At 38.3% G+C, this 17,814-nt stretch overlaps 1 protein-coding gene across 1 annotated transcript in view; it reads right to left on the minus strand.

Moving 5' to 3' along the window:
• LOC140156525 (NADPH oxidase 5-like) overlaps positions 1-15,003 on the minus strand; it is a 44,709-nt gene extending 29,706 nt beyond the window's left edge. The window contains exons 1-7 of the mRNA XM_072179466.1: positions 14,928-15,003; positions 13,009-13,219; positions 11,277-11,458; positions 10,245-10,445; positions 8,280-8,497; positions 6,220-6,414; positions 453-1,209 (exon numbers count right to left, since the gene is read on the minus strand). Coding sequence (XP_072035567.1) covers positions 453-1,209; positions 6,220-6,414; positions 8,280-8,497; positions 10,245-10,445; positions 11,277-11,458; positions 13,009-13,219; positions 14,928-15,003 — 1,840 coding nt within the window. The remainder of the gene's footprint in view (positions 1-452; positions 1,210-6,219; positions 6,415-8,279; positions 8,498-10,244; positions 10,446-11,276; positions 11,459-13,008; positions 13,220-14,927) is intronic.
• Between the last annotated feature and the right edge of the window lie 2,811 nt (positions 15,004-17,814).

The following is a 17,814-nucleotide window of genomic DNA, read 5'->3' on the forward strand; positions in this document are numbered from 1 at the left end:
GCGTGACGGGAATTTTTTTTTTCAAAACTTTTCTGATTCACTCCGACCAATATCGACAATTTTGACAATTGAGTTATTTTCTATTTGTATCATGTTGTTTGATTTAGTTTTCGTTTAGTTTTCGTTTAGTTTTTGTAATTTGTAATTCCATTGAATGTGTGTTACAGCGTACGTAAGACATGATCAACGCTTTTGTATCTCCTATTCTAAATTAATGTATAAGACATTATAGACAACACTTTCGTATTACTATATCATTATCAGGTAGAACAGTCATCACATAATAATATTTGATCAAAAACGTGAATAAAACTATTGTGTCGCTTACCTAATTGTTCGGGAGCACTACTAATTGTAAATGGATGCCATTCATACTATTGTGTCGCTTACCTAATTGTTCGGGAGCACTACTGATTGTAAATGGATGCCATTCATACTATTGTGTCGCTTACCTAATTGTTCGGGAGCACTACTAATTGTAAATGGATGCCATTCATACTTAGCAATCGCTAGAATCAATAGTCGCTTACCTAATTGTTCGGGAGCACTACTAATTGTAAATGGATGCCATTCATACTTAGCAATCGCTAGAATCAATAGTCGCTTACCTAATTGTTCTGGAGCACTACTAATTGTAAACGGATGCCATTCATACTTAGCAATCGCTGGAATCAATAGTCGCTTACCTAATTGTTCGGGAGCACTACTAATTGTAAACGGATGCCATTCATACTTAGCAATCGCTAGAATCAATAGTCGCTTACCTAATTGTTCGGGAGCACTACTAATTGTAAATGGATGCCATTCATACTTAGCAATCGCTAGAATCAATAGTCGCTTACCTAATTGTTCGGGAGCACTACTAATTGTAAATGGATGCCATTCATACTTAGCAATCGCTGGAATCAATAGTCGCTTACCTAATTGTTCGGGAGCACTACTGATTGTAAATGGATGCCATTCATACTTAGCAATCGCTAGAATCAATAGTCGCTTACCTAATTGTTCGGGAGCACTACTAATTGTAAATGGATGCCATTCATACTTAGCAATCGCTAGAATCAATAGTCGCTTACCTAATTGTTCGGGAGCACTACTAATTGTAAACGGATGCCATTCATACTTAGCAATCGCTGGAATCAATATAAAGATGTAATCTCCTGGGCGATAGTACATTTTTTGTGGTCGGGTTATCACTAAATGTGTGACCTATAGATAAGAATATTAGGAATAAATGGGTTGGACCCAAAGTGAAAACAAAGGTTGGTTAATAATTCTAAAAATGCTTTTTAAATGCCCGGTTTAAATGCAGCCTACACGACCCTATAACATGCCGGAGTAATAATTTTATACCCATACAAAAGAATGGTAAGAAAAACACACCTTTTTACCAGGCCCGTACGCAGGATTTTATTAGGGTGGATGTTGATTTTGAAAAAGTGGACTTTTTTTCCAGGGGGGGGGGCGATTTTATGAAAAGTGGACAAAAGTGTCCAAAAAAGCATAAAACAACCTTATTTTTTTGTAATTTTTTCGGAAATTTTGGGTCTTTTTGTATACATCCCCTATCCACCCGGGATTGACGCCCATGCCCTGGGACGAATAGTTTTAAATATTCGTCTTAGTTTATACCTACACGCTTACACACATTCATCCCACCTAACACCACCACACACCATTACGCGGGAGCCCATTGAACGCCCTACATCACACTTCACACACACCCCACACACACATAAACCCTCCTACCCCACGATCAATTAATCAGTGCAAATTATATAGCGCCTATTAAAGACATATAAATGATTTGCATAAAGAATAGATTCCTATTTAAGGGTAGACGAGGTATTGTTGGTCGAAGCAACCTAAAAATCGATTTCCATTATCTAGATCAATATATTATTGAAAAATAACACCTTCATGTTTTGCAAAAGTTCATTTTGCAAATCATATACTTTGCAAACTTGCTTAATTTATTGTTGTTAATGAGTTATGTACGTTTTACAAAAGTGTTGTTGTTTCAGCCCTCTTTACAACGTAACTCAAGAACCGCAGCACCTATAAAAGTATATCTGTGATATTTTCATTCTTCTACACACTCGCTATGAATTGAGCAATACAGTTTTTGCCAAAGCTCACCACCATTCGTAAGATGATGTGAACTACCAAATCACAACAGTTTAAAATAATTAATAACCTTAAATGCTAGTTTTCACTGATCACATTATCCCCTTTTAATTTCGAGCCAAACAAATGAGGTAAAACGAAGAAAATTGCGATTTCACTCCAGCACCCATCATGCAGTTATTGTTAACTACATGTATGCACACAACACAGGGGCACTCACAATGGGCAATTGAACCCTACTGGTAGCGCTGTGTTGTAGACATATGAGATGAACTAGTTAGCGTTATATATCAAAAAGTTTAAAAGCTCTGATTGTAGTACTTGCTCTATGTTTCAATTACTTATTCTTTTCAAAATATCTGAATTTGTAATCCGGTACAAGCTTTAATAACGGGGGAGCATGCATTTGTATGAGAGAGGAAATCTACCATCTTATCCAAACTCCCGTGTTAATCCAATGCACATTTTGCTTCACCGGGCCGCCCTGACTTGGTCGCGTTTGGGAGAGGGGGACCACCAAACCGTAATAGGTACAAATGTAGTACTTTCTGTCAATCAAGTATGGTTTATTTTCTACATGTCAATCTTATAATTATTAGCATAGTCCTTATAATAACGGTGGAGCGCCTTGATGAGTAAATGATAGCAAACCAGTGAAAAATCCCCAAAACTCAGTCAGTGGAGCTCCGCCCGTGCATGTCAATAGCGTCATTATCGATTGGATTAGTCGACAGTAGTGGATAATTCGATCGCTCATTGGATTAATATTATCACGTGGTAAGAAATGTGCATTGGACAATCGATTACTATAATGGTTTAGTACTGCATATTTCGGTTTAATCTTCACTAAGCGAGTTTATGGCTGAAAAGGTCACGGTGAATTTGCCGTGGACAAAACTGCACTATGCTACGATGCGTGCATCGCTCGCCAATCGTATTACATGTAATACTGCACGGAGCATCGCGCTCGACGTGTATACACATAAGCTGACATCCACGGGACATGTTAGCAAGCATTCGATCGGTGAACTTTGAATAAAACCGGATCTTCCCGATATTAATAGAAATAAGTAAAACTGAGGGCGTCGCTGTGAAGCAAATCACACATGATGGCTTTAACCAAAAAGGCGCGGCGCTTAGTTATAAAAATAACTATTGTTGTTCATAAGCAAATTCAAAGAGATAACATTTCAAAATGTCAATGGCGTTTTTATGTGTTCCGGATCCCGGTAGTTGGTTCCATTGACGAGGAGCGTAGAAAAACGGTTTTATGATCCCGTTCAAACCTTTTTATGAGCCATATTTTGTAACACAGACCACGCCGTGGTCAAAATATGGCTAAGAAGGGGTATTTTTTAATTATAAACGTCATACCGCAACATTTGGTACCAATGTATAGCTATGGGTCCCCTCTATCCAGTGATACCAAAATAAGTACAAACATTCCCCACATAATATCGGTATGACGTCATAATGTGAGGGCGTCCATGCAAATTTGGGAAATTCTGGCCATGTACAAAAGTATAGCCAAAATTGATTTTCGGTTAAAAATTCTACATAAACGCGATTTTCACCGAATTTTCTCCTCAATATCACTGGAGTGAAATGAAAATCATTGATTTTACTGTATAAACCAATGATGGGCCTCGCCAACTCTATGGTTATCTTTGACGGCAGGTCCTATCCCCGGGTAAGATGCTGGGGTAAACATTTTATCACTAAAATGAGCATGGATCTACGATTAGTTTAGGTCGTTTGGGCGCAAACGCGTTTGTTTTTTTGTGACGGATAAAAAATTCCGACTTGATCAACGCGACGGTGATCCCCCAGAATTAGTGGATACGCCAAAGCGCCGCATCAAATTTGGATGACATTGAATAGATTTGCTGAAAAGTAAAATTACACGAACCGTGGGTTTATTAAAATGTCAGCTCATTTAGTCTTTTATACAGAAGGGTTATTCCATTTTAAAATCCACACTCCCACTGAGGAAGATTTTGGAAATATATTCCGCAGGGGGAGTATGAATTTCAAATGCAATAAACACATTGGGCAGCTCCACATGAATTTCATACATGATTCAACCCGATTCTTCCACAGAGGGAGGATTAGTTTCAAATAAATTAAATGTGCTGATTCCAATTGAAATCCATACTCCCTACAAAATCTTCCACAGGGGGCGCGCGGATTTTAAATGGAGCAGCCCGATGCGGTTGACGTTGTACTTGACATTAGCCTATATTCGTAGAATATGTGGTGCGGTGTGGGCGATGGGTGGGCGATATTAAAGGGGTGACTGAATAACAATGTCCTTGATTTAATGTTATGGTGTAGAAATCCGCAATTTACCAAATAACAGTTACAAAAACTTGATTATTTTGACAAATTAGCAAGTTTTGTGATAATTATTGGGATAACATTTCACCAACTCTTACACACTATTTAATTGAAGATAATGTTGGTCTGTGACAGAGTGTGTATAATATTGCATAGGCTAATTGTTAGAAGCCCATTCTAAGGGGTTTTGCAATAATTATGAGCCCTTGGGAGGGTAAAGGGGGAGGGGGCAAGATTTTTTGATCAGCCCAAAGTGGGGGGAGCAATTTTTGGCAAGCCGAGAGGAAGGGGGCAAGTGATATTTGGCACACATTCACATGCGCCTTTTAAATAAAATGCCCTAAAAAGGCTTAGGAAAGCAGTGTACGGAAACGCTTAAATATGCAAATTTACCTGTTCGCTGGGCTCACAATAAGTTGTAAATTGGAATCTTAAAAATTAAGCATTTGTAATGGGGTGGGGAGATTTTGATCAAGAGTTGATCAATGTTAGGTTAATGTTGTATACTAGGATATCAATGGCATCGTATTTTTTAAATCGCATTTTGTTTCTGACACTCAACCAGCCCAAAAGCATTGCGAAATAGCTAAGGAATCAAACCATGCCGTGAATGCGTGACTACAAGAGACAATTACGGTGCTTTTACATGTTGTTTGATTACCAGCTCTGCCTATTTTTTTCAAGGATGAGAAAAAATGCAATTTCTGAATTGCAAACTTATTTGGCGCGCTGTCTGAGCTGGTCCTTTTCTGATGGCTGTGCCTCTTACAGGCACACTCCCTCTGGAATCGAAACCAGGCTTCCGCCCATTATACATCCCTTGAGATTAAAAAAAAAACACCGCCTTAAAAATCCGCTTGACCCAAACTCCCATGCCCCCCTGAGAATCAAAATCAAAATCAATGAAATATAACCGTGTAACTAAAATAATGCATACAACGAGAGCGTGTACAAAAATCTGGATTTTTTTTTTCTATTTTTAAACATGTTGATGCTTATTTGGTCAGCAGTGATTGATTAAATGCCTGACCATGTTGACAAACTCATATTCAATCCGTCAGATTTCTACGAGCCTGTCACCCTGGATTATTCTTGTGAGTTTCGCTACAATGAACACTGACGCGTCCAATACTACTTCGTTACGTCGGATTGTCAAGTTTCTTAAATGTACAGCTATGATGGGCAAATTAATAATTCAATTCATTTCAAATAATATCATCGTCGTAACTGTCACAAACTGACGAATCACATATCACTATAAATCGTCCTTTTGAATTATAATGATTATAGAGGGCGGCGTAATCAAATTATGCAATGCCGTTTTCTACCATGGCCACTACTACTAGCCCTCGACGAAATGCGTATGACACTTCCGTCTCGACTTCATCCGTATCCGTATCTACATTCATATTTTGACAAAGGTAAGCAAATCAGACTCAAATCAATCTCAATTAATGCGAGTCAGGGCGGTTCCCGAGCTGGTGTTTGTGCTCAAGTCAGTAGTGAGAAAAGTAAATCCCACACTCACAGAAAAGGTATGAGTACAATACTTGAGATCCCAAGGCTGATTGTAATGGGTTTTATTTTCCTCCATGTTCATAATTTTTCCTAGGAGGAGAAAACGGCGAAAAACTTTCGTTTAGACCTATTATTAAATTTGTCATAACTCAAAAACTGCAATACAGCAATAAACTCTGGGCTATGTCAGCAAAATGACCAAGATGGTTCAATCGCCGCGCGACAGCCACCACTTACCCCTGATGGCAGCAGCCTGGCCTCCTTGATGAAAGTGGACCCATGACGGAAGGTCTTAACAAGAGGTGATTGGCTGAATTTTTCCATTAGATAGATGGCGCTAGGAGCAATGAACCATTTCCAGAAATGTGGGCCATGCATTATATACAAGATAAATATGGACACGTAACATATGAAGTGGGTCCAGTTGAACGCCTAAAAGAATTGGAAATAATAATTAATATATATTACTTTTATGTGATTTTACAAAGTAGGAAAGGGTGAGAGCAACACAAAACACATCACGGATCAATAAATGTTACAATATACAATATGTACCTTGAAATAGCTAACACCTGAAAGAGTACTGTAGATTAATCAATTTTGGAGTTACAATTGAGCCCAAGGCTATACAAGCAACATCATTGGCATAATTATACCATCCTCCTTTTTTTCTTCTTTTTTTTTCTGGGTTACTTATTAGGGAAATACTACGTTGGCTAACGTTAGTCTTCCCTTTTGTGCAATCCCAAAATTCCGAGGTCATACAGGGGTCAAATGTCAAAGTTACTCAAATTTTGTTCAAAATTAGTTCAACAATTTTCCTCGGTCATAAGGATTCAGAAAATGTATTGTTTGACATATCTACGACTTATCTTTCCGCAGTTATGAGCAAAGAGCAAAAAGATCGAAGGTCAAAATTTAGGCTACACAGAATAGGTCAAAACCAAAAATTTCCTACGATTTTAATGAAAATGGTCACAAATTTATCGTCTTGTAATAGCAAGCAAGAAAAAGAATAGTTTGCACTATCTATTTCACTATGTTTCCTGGGTAACAAAACGCATCAAGTATTGCAAACTATTCCTAATTGAAAATGTTACAACAAGTGGACATTTTGAGACCATTTTCATCAAAGTCGACCGAATGTTGATTTTCAACCACTGTGCTCATAACTTCGGAACGATAAGTCATAGATATGTCAAACTACATTATTATTTTCTGAATCCGCATGACCAGACCATGAAGGTAGTAGAGAAGGAGAAAGCTGGCACGCATTCTATTGTATAATCATAACCACCGCCCCTTCGAGGTTTCCAGTCAACTTTTTGATTATGTAACACGATCGTCACTTATGATCTTTTGTGTTGCCCTCCTCTCTGTTTAAGGTCTTGCTCCCCCTTCTTCTTGATGATCAAAGGCATATTCGCCGTAGAAGTGACGTAATAATAGGATTAACTACCATAGCAATAGATGAATACAATTTTTGAATAGATCGCCCTGCACTACAAGCAGATTGAACTTATCACCTGTCTATGTCACTAAACATAGATTAAATACAATACCGCTCTTTTCAAAGATACTAATCTAACAGGTGCGAGTGATCAGCCTTTCTTTGACAGCCTTTCTTTCTTTTACGTAATGAGCTTAACGCGGGCTTACTCCTTCTCTGCTACCTTCATGATCAGACGAATGTTTTGGAATTGGATATTCTGCGAGCTAATCCCTCGTTATTACATTTTCATTATAATTCTAGATTTTTGTAGGCTGAGCGATATATCAGGTATTGAAAGACATTGGTTTCCCGATATATCGATATTTTCCGCCCGATTTTCCGATACACGAAAATCAGGGTATTCGCATTTTTGTGGCCAAACTAGGTAAGTTTTTAATCCGGATCCCGATATAGCAATATTATTTTGGACCGTATACTAAAAACCAGAATGAAGGTTTTTGCTTCCCCATGTTATCATAATAGGGCAAAAATCCCAAAGTTATCCTACCGTGCATTTTTTCTATTTGGAAATTCGGATTTGTGATCCCAGGACACTATCTAGCCCATCTATCTGCATCGTTTTTAAAGTTTTGCGGGTGTTTACCGTTGTGACGAACGCACCGTTTTTAACGTTTTGCGGATGTTTACCGTTGCGACGAACGCAACGTTTTCCGTTCTCATTTTCGCTGCATTTATCGCAACAGCAAAACGCGCGCAACACGCCTCACAGTGTCAACAAGGCATTAACTGCTGTTCTGGGATAGCAAATTAAATTTGTACGAAGAAGATTGTTTGTCATGCATACCTGAAAATGTCCAGAATCTCGTACACAAGGCAGAGCACCGAGCAGAAGTACAATGATGAAGACATCCAACATCCACCCTGTAATGAACGCAGTCCCCTTGATGGTGCCGAATTCTGTTAAATTGGGGTCAGTCAATAGCAATTCGAGCACGGTGAAATTAGTGCAGTTGGTTTCGAGCACGATGAGATCAGTGCAGTTTTGGTGGTTTGTTGCAAACACTGTGAAAAGGGAGGATAAAAACAGTTTCGTATCTCTTCAAAAACAGTTCTTCTTCTTCTTCTTCTTCCTTCTGTTAATCTGCTTCTTCTCCGATCCCACAAGCATTGTACAGTGGCGCCATTTTCACACGTGCATTTTTGTTACGGTGTGCCTCATTAATGGGTCACTACTTCCAGTTTACGGCCAAAAACATGATTTTTGACACTCAAAATGGCAAAGTGACCCTACTTGCACACATGCATTAACATTAGTTGGTGTTCACATATTTGGGGTCAATGGTCACAAAGGGGTCGTTTCCAGTCTAAAAAAAACCCCCACACCATTAGGGTGTTTACAGATTTGGGTCAGTCGTCATTAAGTATTCAACAACTATTCCTATACCTTTGTAGAGGAGCCAACCGTTGTTAATCCTTGATTAATCCACACTTTTCCAGTAGCGTATACGCGAACACAAGGTAACGCGTACGTGTTACGCGTCAGCGCGTAAAATTCGTCATGCCTGGAACTAATGCGTAAACACTTTCTTAATAATGTTATTAAAGTAACAGCTAAACATTACCGCTTTATTCTTTAGTTTTATCAACAGAGAAATTCTGACAAGTAGAATGTTCAACCAGTGTGTATTGCCAACAATGACATATGGGGCAGAAACATGGACAACAACCAAGTACCTGGAACAGAAACTACAAACAGCCCAAAGAGCAATGGAAAGGAAGATGCTACACATTACCTTAAGGGATAAAATTAAGAACACTGCAATAAGACGTCAAACTCAAGTCCAAGACATTATGGTGAAACTCAAAGAAGCGAAATGGAGATGGGCAGGTCACCTGGCACGAAGGGAAGATAACAGATGGACTAAACGGCTAACAGAATGGCAACCAAGAACAGGGAAAAGATCAAGAGAAAGACAGAAGAGGAGGTGGCGTGATGACATTACTGCCTACATGGGACCTACATGGACAAGAAATGCAAGAGACAGAGAACAGTGGAAGAATCATGAAGAGGGCTACGTCAACAATGGTCGAACACAGACTGGTGCATGAGGTGAGGTGAGGTGAGGCAGCTAAAGCTGCCCTCGCGAAATAAACCACGCAGACGACACGAATCCCTAACACACTTCCGGTCCAAAACCAAATACCAAATTCGCTCTGTCAAAGTACGGTATTCATTATATGAATGGATGCAGGGGGTGTAGTACCACCTTGAATAGTTAATTAGACGCGCGCAAGTGACAGTGTTTATACCCCAAAGTCACTTGACAGAATTAACTGTTCAGTTGTTGCCGAAATGAGTAACATGTGATTGTGGACATAGATGGTTAAGCCCCACAGAATTAAAACCAGAGAACCAGGACTCGGCCGCCATCTTGATACAGACATGGAGCAAAAATTGGGGGTATTCGGTTTCCCTCGGAATGCGCTCGAGGCATTCGTAGTCATGCAAGCGCGACATAGATGATGGGCGCATTTGAGAGACGCACTTGATGCGACCTGCACGCGAGTACGTTACAAGACGCTACAGATGAGACGCAGAATTGTTTTCGTTCGTCTCCGCGCACCGTCGGCAAGGACCCGAATACCCCCAATTTTCTCCCCATAGCTGACGGCGCGATTGTACGTGGTGGTATAGGGAGTCCCGGTTCTCCTTCTCTAATTCTGTGTTAAGCCCTCGTAATTTTAATATACCACTCACAGCACCTGCTTTTCCTATCTTGATTTGAAATGGTCTGTTGTATTAACTTACCGCCATTCCCAATGTGTCCTATAGTGTGCCCCAAACCAAGTACGGCGATGGCAACTCCGATAAATTTGTGCAGATCCACAGTGTGGTCAAAAGGCAAAACGTAGTACAGTGGAGTTTCACGGATGAAACTTAATGTTTTACGTAACATTAATACCAACACCATGATACCGTTAAAATTCAAGCAATGACCACAAGCACGTGCTGTAAAAATGTACAAAGGCATATGCTGTACTCATTTTATTTGACAAATTCGGCTAAGAACATAAAAATCAAATTAAGTTCCATTGGTCAATCAAAGGTGAGACAATAGACCTAGAGGGCTAGGAGTCAGAAGCATCGAACCATTATCTCCAAGAGGAATTTACTCCTCCAACAGTATTAGGACAACAAGTACATGACAGAAATAAAGTGTGTCACCAAGCACAATATCTGAACTTTATTATTATAGTAAATATCATATAAGAATTTACTCCTCGACATTGTTGTTCACAAAACATTTTAAAATTGTCTCGAAATAGAATTTGGTAGACGAACCTTAAGGAAAGTTTTCCGTATAAAAGTGTTCTGAGTGACGATTATAACTAAATTCCTCAGGAGCTCTCAGGCGAAAATCACTTCTACGGGCTGCATGACTACACGATGTAATGCAGAGATGTGAGACTACTCTCACATTCATGTCTTACGCAACTCACCATAATTATATGGGTCATGTATTCCCCTTGGTTACATAGCAACATGGAACACTTCAAGGTGAACTCGATTTGTGAAGTGAAAATGAAAACTTAGTCTCAGGCAGAGATAACGTTTATTTTAATATTGTAAGTAGTCATTTTCGCGCGTGTAATTTTTTACGCTTTGCCGATGTTTAACTACTTCACTTGTTTTCTCAATTCATGAATTTAAATTTTCTTTTAGCGGTAGCTGTGTCGAGCGAAAAAAGCGCGAAAATTTATACTTTTACAGGTGGTCTATTGCAAACAAGATATCTCGTAAATCAAATGGAACTAATCTTTGTTTACTGTCTGTACTTACCTACGACATACCATACATTTGTAGTGCCTGGGTCAGTGTAAATGACGTAGGCCCTTCTTGAGAAGAACACCGCGTTGAAGGCGAAATATAGAGTCAAGAATATGGCCACTTGTTTGTTATTACGGATATAACGAAATGGATTCCACTTCTGACGTGGCTTAGGCTGCAGCTTCTTTGAAACACTATAAATAAACACATCGTCATTACCGTTCTTAATGCTTTGCGTGCTAGCCATGCGCTTCAATGGAAAAAGTTCAAGGTTTGAAATATTTTCTTAAAATATCAAGAGCTATCGTAAGAACTACTCAACCAATACTAGGCGTGTTTGTACTCATTTTAATGCACTTTTCATGCTGATTCCAAATATGATCATGAAAATTGACATTTCTGAAATTTTTGAATTTTTAAAAAAAATTTGAAACTTGTCGTCTGCAGTCGACACCCGGGTGAAGAGAGTTAATTGTTTGGGAACAGTCCATCCTCACGCTCCTGAAAGAGGACACCTCAACGATACAACTGCAACTTTATATGAAAATGAATTGTTTCTATTAGGGGCCAACGGATGACAGATCCCTTGAAAAAGTTGTCATATTTTAGCAAAAAGAAAGTAAACATTCATGCAACTGGCCATAAGATGGTTATATTAAACATGTTTTTAATTCTTGGTGTGTGTTTACTGCGACGTTGTCATTTTTTGTAGTGTAAAGCTTTTTGCCATGGCCGCTATCACGCACTCTCGTGTTAAATAACAATGATAATAATAATGATAATAATAATAAGAGTAAACAAAATTTAAACTCGACTGATATAACATAATGTTGTCTTACAGTACTGTTTCAAAAGGGGCAAAGTGAATTTCGGGGGGGGTAAATCGACAAGTTTTGCCCAAAATTGCCTCAAAAAGTGGATTTTTGTTTTTTGCCTCAAAAGTTTAAGCTTGTTGGATATCAATATCTCGCGGTTAGTGCTTCTTTGTAGCCCTGCTGGGCAAACTAGTTGGATATCCACATCTCGCGGTTAGTGATTCTTTTTTTAACCTGCGTAATGAGATATAAACATGAAGCACAGCACTACTACTATACTGTGCCAAAAAAGTATCCTTACACTTGGAAAAATAATCACAATTTCAAAACTGAACCACATTGGAATAAATTTTGTTTTTTATTAGATGCACTATCTAATCCGGCATTTTATGACACCCCATTGAATCCAATGTGACTTCAAGAAGCAAAGTTAGAAGCATTTGATTAGACGAAGGTCCAATTTTAAAAGTGACAATCTGACCTATTCAAAACTTTACGGACTAGACATCTGGTTTGAGAGTGGTGAATGGCTAATTTATGCGTGCCTTTAATTTAAAACAAAAGGAACACAAGAAAACTGAAACAAAAGAACTGACAAATAAAATGAAAGTTATGAAAAGTACAGAGAAGTAAAAACTGGAAAAAAAACCTGAAAAAACTGTTTTAAATAAAGCGTCATTGAAGAAACTGTGTTGTCTCTTTGTTGCGCTTGTTGGAATCTTTTTGCGCCTTGTATAGACCAATTTGTCACTTTTAAAACTGGACTTTCGTCTATTCAATTGCTTTTAACTTTACTTCTTGAGGTCACATTGGATTCAATGTGGCGTCATAATGTGCAGGATTACATCGTGCATCTATTCAAAAAAGAGATTTATTCCTATATGGTTCAACTTGAACCAAACAAACAACAAATAACTGGAACAACAAACCTCGAGGTAAGGGTATCAACAACATCCGGGTATTTTTCAAGTTCTGCTTTGAACTCATCAAAACAGATGCCCCCGTCCCCATCTCCGTCCGCATTATCAAATAATGACGCCGTCAGATGATGCAATTTTTCTTCCGTAATATAAATACCAGTAGATTGGATTTCAGTTCTGAGCGATTCCTGTAATTCCGTTCTATCAATCTGACCATTACCTGATGAGGTAAGAATGTTTAGGATGGCGTCAGAAACGCATTGTTTTCAAAGGAGACCTACAGAAAAACTAGCAAGCACCAAATACTTTTATTCTGTGGTAAAGTAAACTAGAGACAACTGTTGTCTAAGACAACGAACACAGCTGTGGGTTGACCCTTAATGACCTTTGATCCCAAAATCTCTGAACACCCCATATACATTGGCTAATGTCAATGTATGTGTGCACGTGGCATCACTCTGATGTTATTTGTGCTAGAAGAGTCATTTTGAAGGAATTTCGTTTTGGACCGGAAGTGACCCTCTAATGACCTTTGACCCCAAATAAAAAAATACCACGTGTACACTGGTTAACATCAATTCATGTATGAATATACCGTCATTGTGCTGTTTTTCTTTGGAGATGATAGAGATGATTCGCCGTCGAAGTGATGATATATATAACAGGATTAATTGCCATAGTAATAGATGAATACAATTTTTGAATAGATCGCCCTGCACTTCAACGTTCAAGTAGTGCCTATGCATTGAACCATATAGATGTCAAAGAAATGCTAATCACTCGGACCTGTAAGATTAGTATCTTAGAAATAGTGGTATTGTATTCAATTTATGATTGCAGACATACACAAGTGATGAGTGCAATCTGCTTATAGTGCAGGACGATCTATTCAAAATTGTATTTATGGATTGCTTTGGTAGTTAATCTGATTATTACGTCACTTCGACGGCGAATACCACGGCGAATCGTGACCTTTTTCAGTCGCAATTCCCGGATAGTAAGTTCCCTCGTCTAACCTGCATTGTTGACTGGACAGAGTGCCTACCTCTCTTTCGTTAACGATGGGCTAGACTCCGTCGTGAAATATTGCCACAGCGAGTCTGTTACCTTTCCAGTATTTAAGAATGCCAGTACCCATTTATACACTTGGGTGGAGAGGAGCAATCGATGACGTCGCCGGGGCTCGAACCCCTAACTTTCCAACTATGAGTTATAGCCGTGATAGTACGGCGAATCCTCTCGTTTTTCAAAAGCTACGCATGGTGATTTTGTTCGAGATCGGCCGAGCGACTCAGGCTAAGCATACCATTTACACGATAAGAGATACCACAGAGTTTCTATTCTACACGTTTTTACGATTTGCGCATGCTCAGTACCCCATATGATGTTGCCATTACAAGAAAATTCGATTTGTTGTCAGGTAAAACCCAGGGTTTGTTTTCAATACACTAACTGGAAATTCAATACACTCACCGGCGATTGCTGTTGTCTTTAATATACGCATATAATTTACTGCATTTTATACATTATGATTTTTAAATCGTACATTAAAATTGTGATATATTCGACTGTTTGAGAATTAAAATCATATAAAGCTCAGATCCACGTATTGTATAGAATATTAAATCACAAGTCTATAATACAATGCACTATATCGAGGGCTATCGAGACAATCTGCAACTTTCTTTATCTGAGTTAATAATAGAATATTGATTTATATAAAATTGAATACATCTCTACATTTTGAGTTTGTACTTCAGCACTGAGCGATCTAGCGATCGATTCCTAGCCAATCAGATAGGACTCCTTTACTTGCGTTCGGTGAAATACCAATCGCTAATCGCACACCAACGGAGTATTAAGTTGCAGGGACAAAATAATACAATGGTGATGTAGTTTGCTTACTTTGATTCGATTAGGTTTCTTACCGTCGGTATCGTAGATGTTAAAGATAAACCGAAGCTTCTCCTCTGTTGAAGAAAGGTCCACTGCCGGGACCGCCATGATGAATCAAACAGCCGTTCAAGAATTAGATGATACCACTTTTATGTGATAGATATTAGGTAGTACGGCGATTTCTAACCAGGTCCAAATCAGATAGATGAGATATTGATACGTACAACTACGGAACCAACATGCTTATTTACGCGATGTCAAACTGATTTATCTACAATAGATTCTTTAATTGCTGAAACCATTGATAACCTGTATATAACAAACAAAATAAACCATATTTAACATCTCAAGCAAAGGCTCAAAACCAAATCTAACTTTAGTGAAACAAAAGTGACATTAGCCATTGTATCAAAACGTTTTATCATTCGTTTTAATATCGTAACTTCTACGTGTTCCATGAAAATCAATAAAATTAAGCCTTGTAAATCAAATCTCACTTTAGAAAATAAACAGTGTAATAATGACTTGATTGCTCTATATTAATTTACATAAATTAACAATCAGTCCTTTGTCAACATAGAACAAGCAGACCTTGCCTATCTGCTAATATAAAAGGTTTGGTGGCTCTGAAAAGAGGCGTTCACTGAAGACTGCATGCCCCTTGTCAATAGAGAATAAACAGGCCTCGCCTATCTGTTAATGTTTGGTGGCTCTGAAAAGAACCGTTTACTGAAGAATGCCCCTTGTCAACAGAAAACAAGCAGACCTCGCCTATCTGCTGATGTTGTTAGCCCTGATGTTAAACGGCTAGAGACGCCACCTAGTGTGACGTTATCTGATCAGGTTGGTCTCTGGTCATTTCCAAGAAAACATCAGAACTAATAACATCGGCTGACCACGAGGAAGTAGTATTTAGGTATATTTTGAAATTCTACCTTTTGTCATTCAAATGCGTGTAACTTAGTGGAATAAAACCGCATCGTGCCGAAAGATGTATCAAAGTACGCAGAACAAAATTCTATATCTATCGATTACTTTATTTTGCAATTAAATTTTAGTGTCTTTAAGAAATGACATTTGGTTTAAGTGTTCTGGTTCTTTTTGTGTACATATACTACTTATGCCTATTTCACGAATCACATTATTCGATATAGTGCAAATTTGCGAGTAGGCTTACATTAATTGAACAATAAAATAGCGTTTTCTTACAACACAATTTATCTGAAGACTAAGGTAAGTTGCAGTTAAAGTCTTAATGTACGATTTCCTTCAAATTTTAAATTTGTTATTCGATAATCAAAATGCTGAAATAACACTAGTAATAATCGTATAAAGGGGTTCTGACTATTTTGAGCTGAAATAACAAGGTAAAGTGAAAGGAACACTACCGGTTATTTTGGCCGTTTAACATGCAGGTCTATAGAAGGACATGAATTATGACTTTATGTCGAACTTTGTTCTAAACAATTTGGATTTTAGTTTGACAAAACCAAGTGAATACTCACTACAATATTTCGTCCTACTCATCGGAGGACTTCATCAGGTATGACTGATATGGTCATCAGATCAAGTTGCACGGGCAAACCATGTTATAGACTGGGAAGAATCTAAGATCCTTGGACGGGAACACGATAAAAGGTCTAGAGAAGTGCGGGAAGCAATGGAAATAAGGAGACGGGCACCAAGACCCTAAACAGAGAGGAGGGCACATACCTGATGAAGTCCTCCGATGAGTAGGACGAAATATTGTAGTGAGTATTCACTTGGTCTCTGGTCATTTCCAAGAGAGGAGGGCACATACCTCTTAAATCACGTCTATGATCCACTACTGAAGTCTGCAAAAGAGACTAAGGAACACCGGAAAACACTGAAACTTGTTTGCTTTGCCGGGAAAGTGGATCAGATGACCATATCAGTCATACCTGATGAAGTCCTCCGATGAGTAGGACGAAATATTGTAGTGAGTATTCACTTGGTTTTGTCAAACTGAAATCCAAATTGTTTAGAACAAAGTTCGACATAAAGTCATAATTCATGTCCTTCTATAGACCTGCATGTTAAACGGCCAAAATAACCGGTAGTGTTCCTTTCACTTTACCTTGTTATTTCAGCTCAAAATAGTCAGAACCCCTTTATACGATTATTGCTAGTGTTATTTCAGCATTTTGATTGTTTATGTTTATTTACTGAACAAACCTGATGAATCTATTTTACGAACTTTGTTCTGTTGACTAAATACAACAAATTTGGCTGATTCCATTTGGGTGGAAGTTGGAACATTTGTAAACATTACAAATATGCCAAAATATCAGGTTTGACAAAAATTAACCAATTTCATATTATAAGATCGTACACTATGGCTTAAATTAATTTCTTATGTCATTATAAATCTTACAAAGTGTGCGCGCAAATCTACAATCCCGGTCATAATTGTTCGAACACTTTAACATGGGTACTTCAAATATGCCCCCATTCCCCCGATCAATGTTGTTAGTTGTTGTTTTGGTCATGCACCCCTAGAAACATCCAACATTGATTGGTGGGCAGGGGGAGGGTTGTAGTAGAAGGAAATGGTTCAGTCTTCACACCAAATAAAGCGAAATTTTAATATGTCAAGTATAACAGAAATACGGTTTAAAACAGTCCTACTTTGAGTAGTGTTCGAACTATTTATGTCCGGGATTGTAGATCATAAAAACGAAAATTCTAAATGAAAACATGAAAGATCACATTTTTACGAATTTACACTTACACGATGTAGTTCAAGGTGTTTTCAACTCACTATGGCCGGATTTTATTCCAATTTAATAATGATTCCCTTGCTCACGCTCCGACGATTGGTGCTGAGACATGCCTTGTTTGATTCAAAAGTAGCATTCGTGTGTATATTGCGAACTTCAATGATAACATCATTGTCTG

The sequence above is a fragment of the Amphiura filiformis genome, chromosome 7 (assembly GCF_039555335.1).
Source record: "Amphiura filiformis chromosome 7, Afil_fr2py, whole genome shotgun sequence".
NCBI classification, from domain to species: domain Eukaryota; kingdom Metazoa; phylum Echinodermata; class Ophiuroidea; order Amphilepidida; family Amphiuridae; genus Amphiura; species Amphiura filiformis.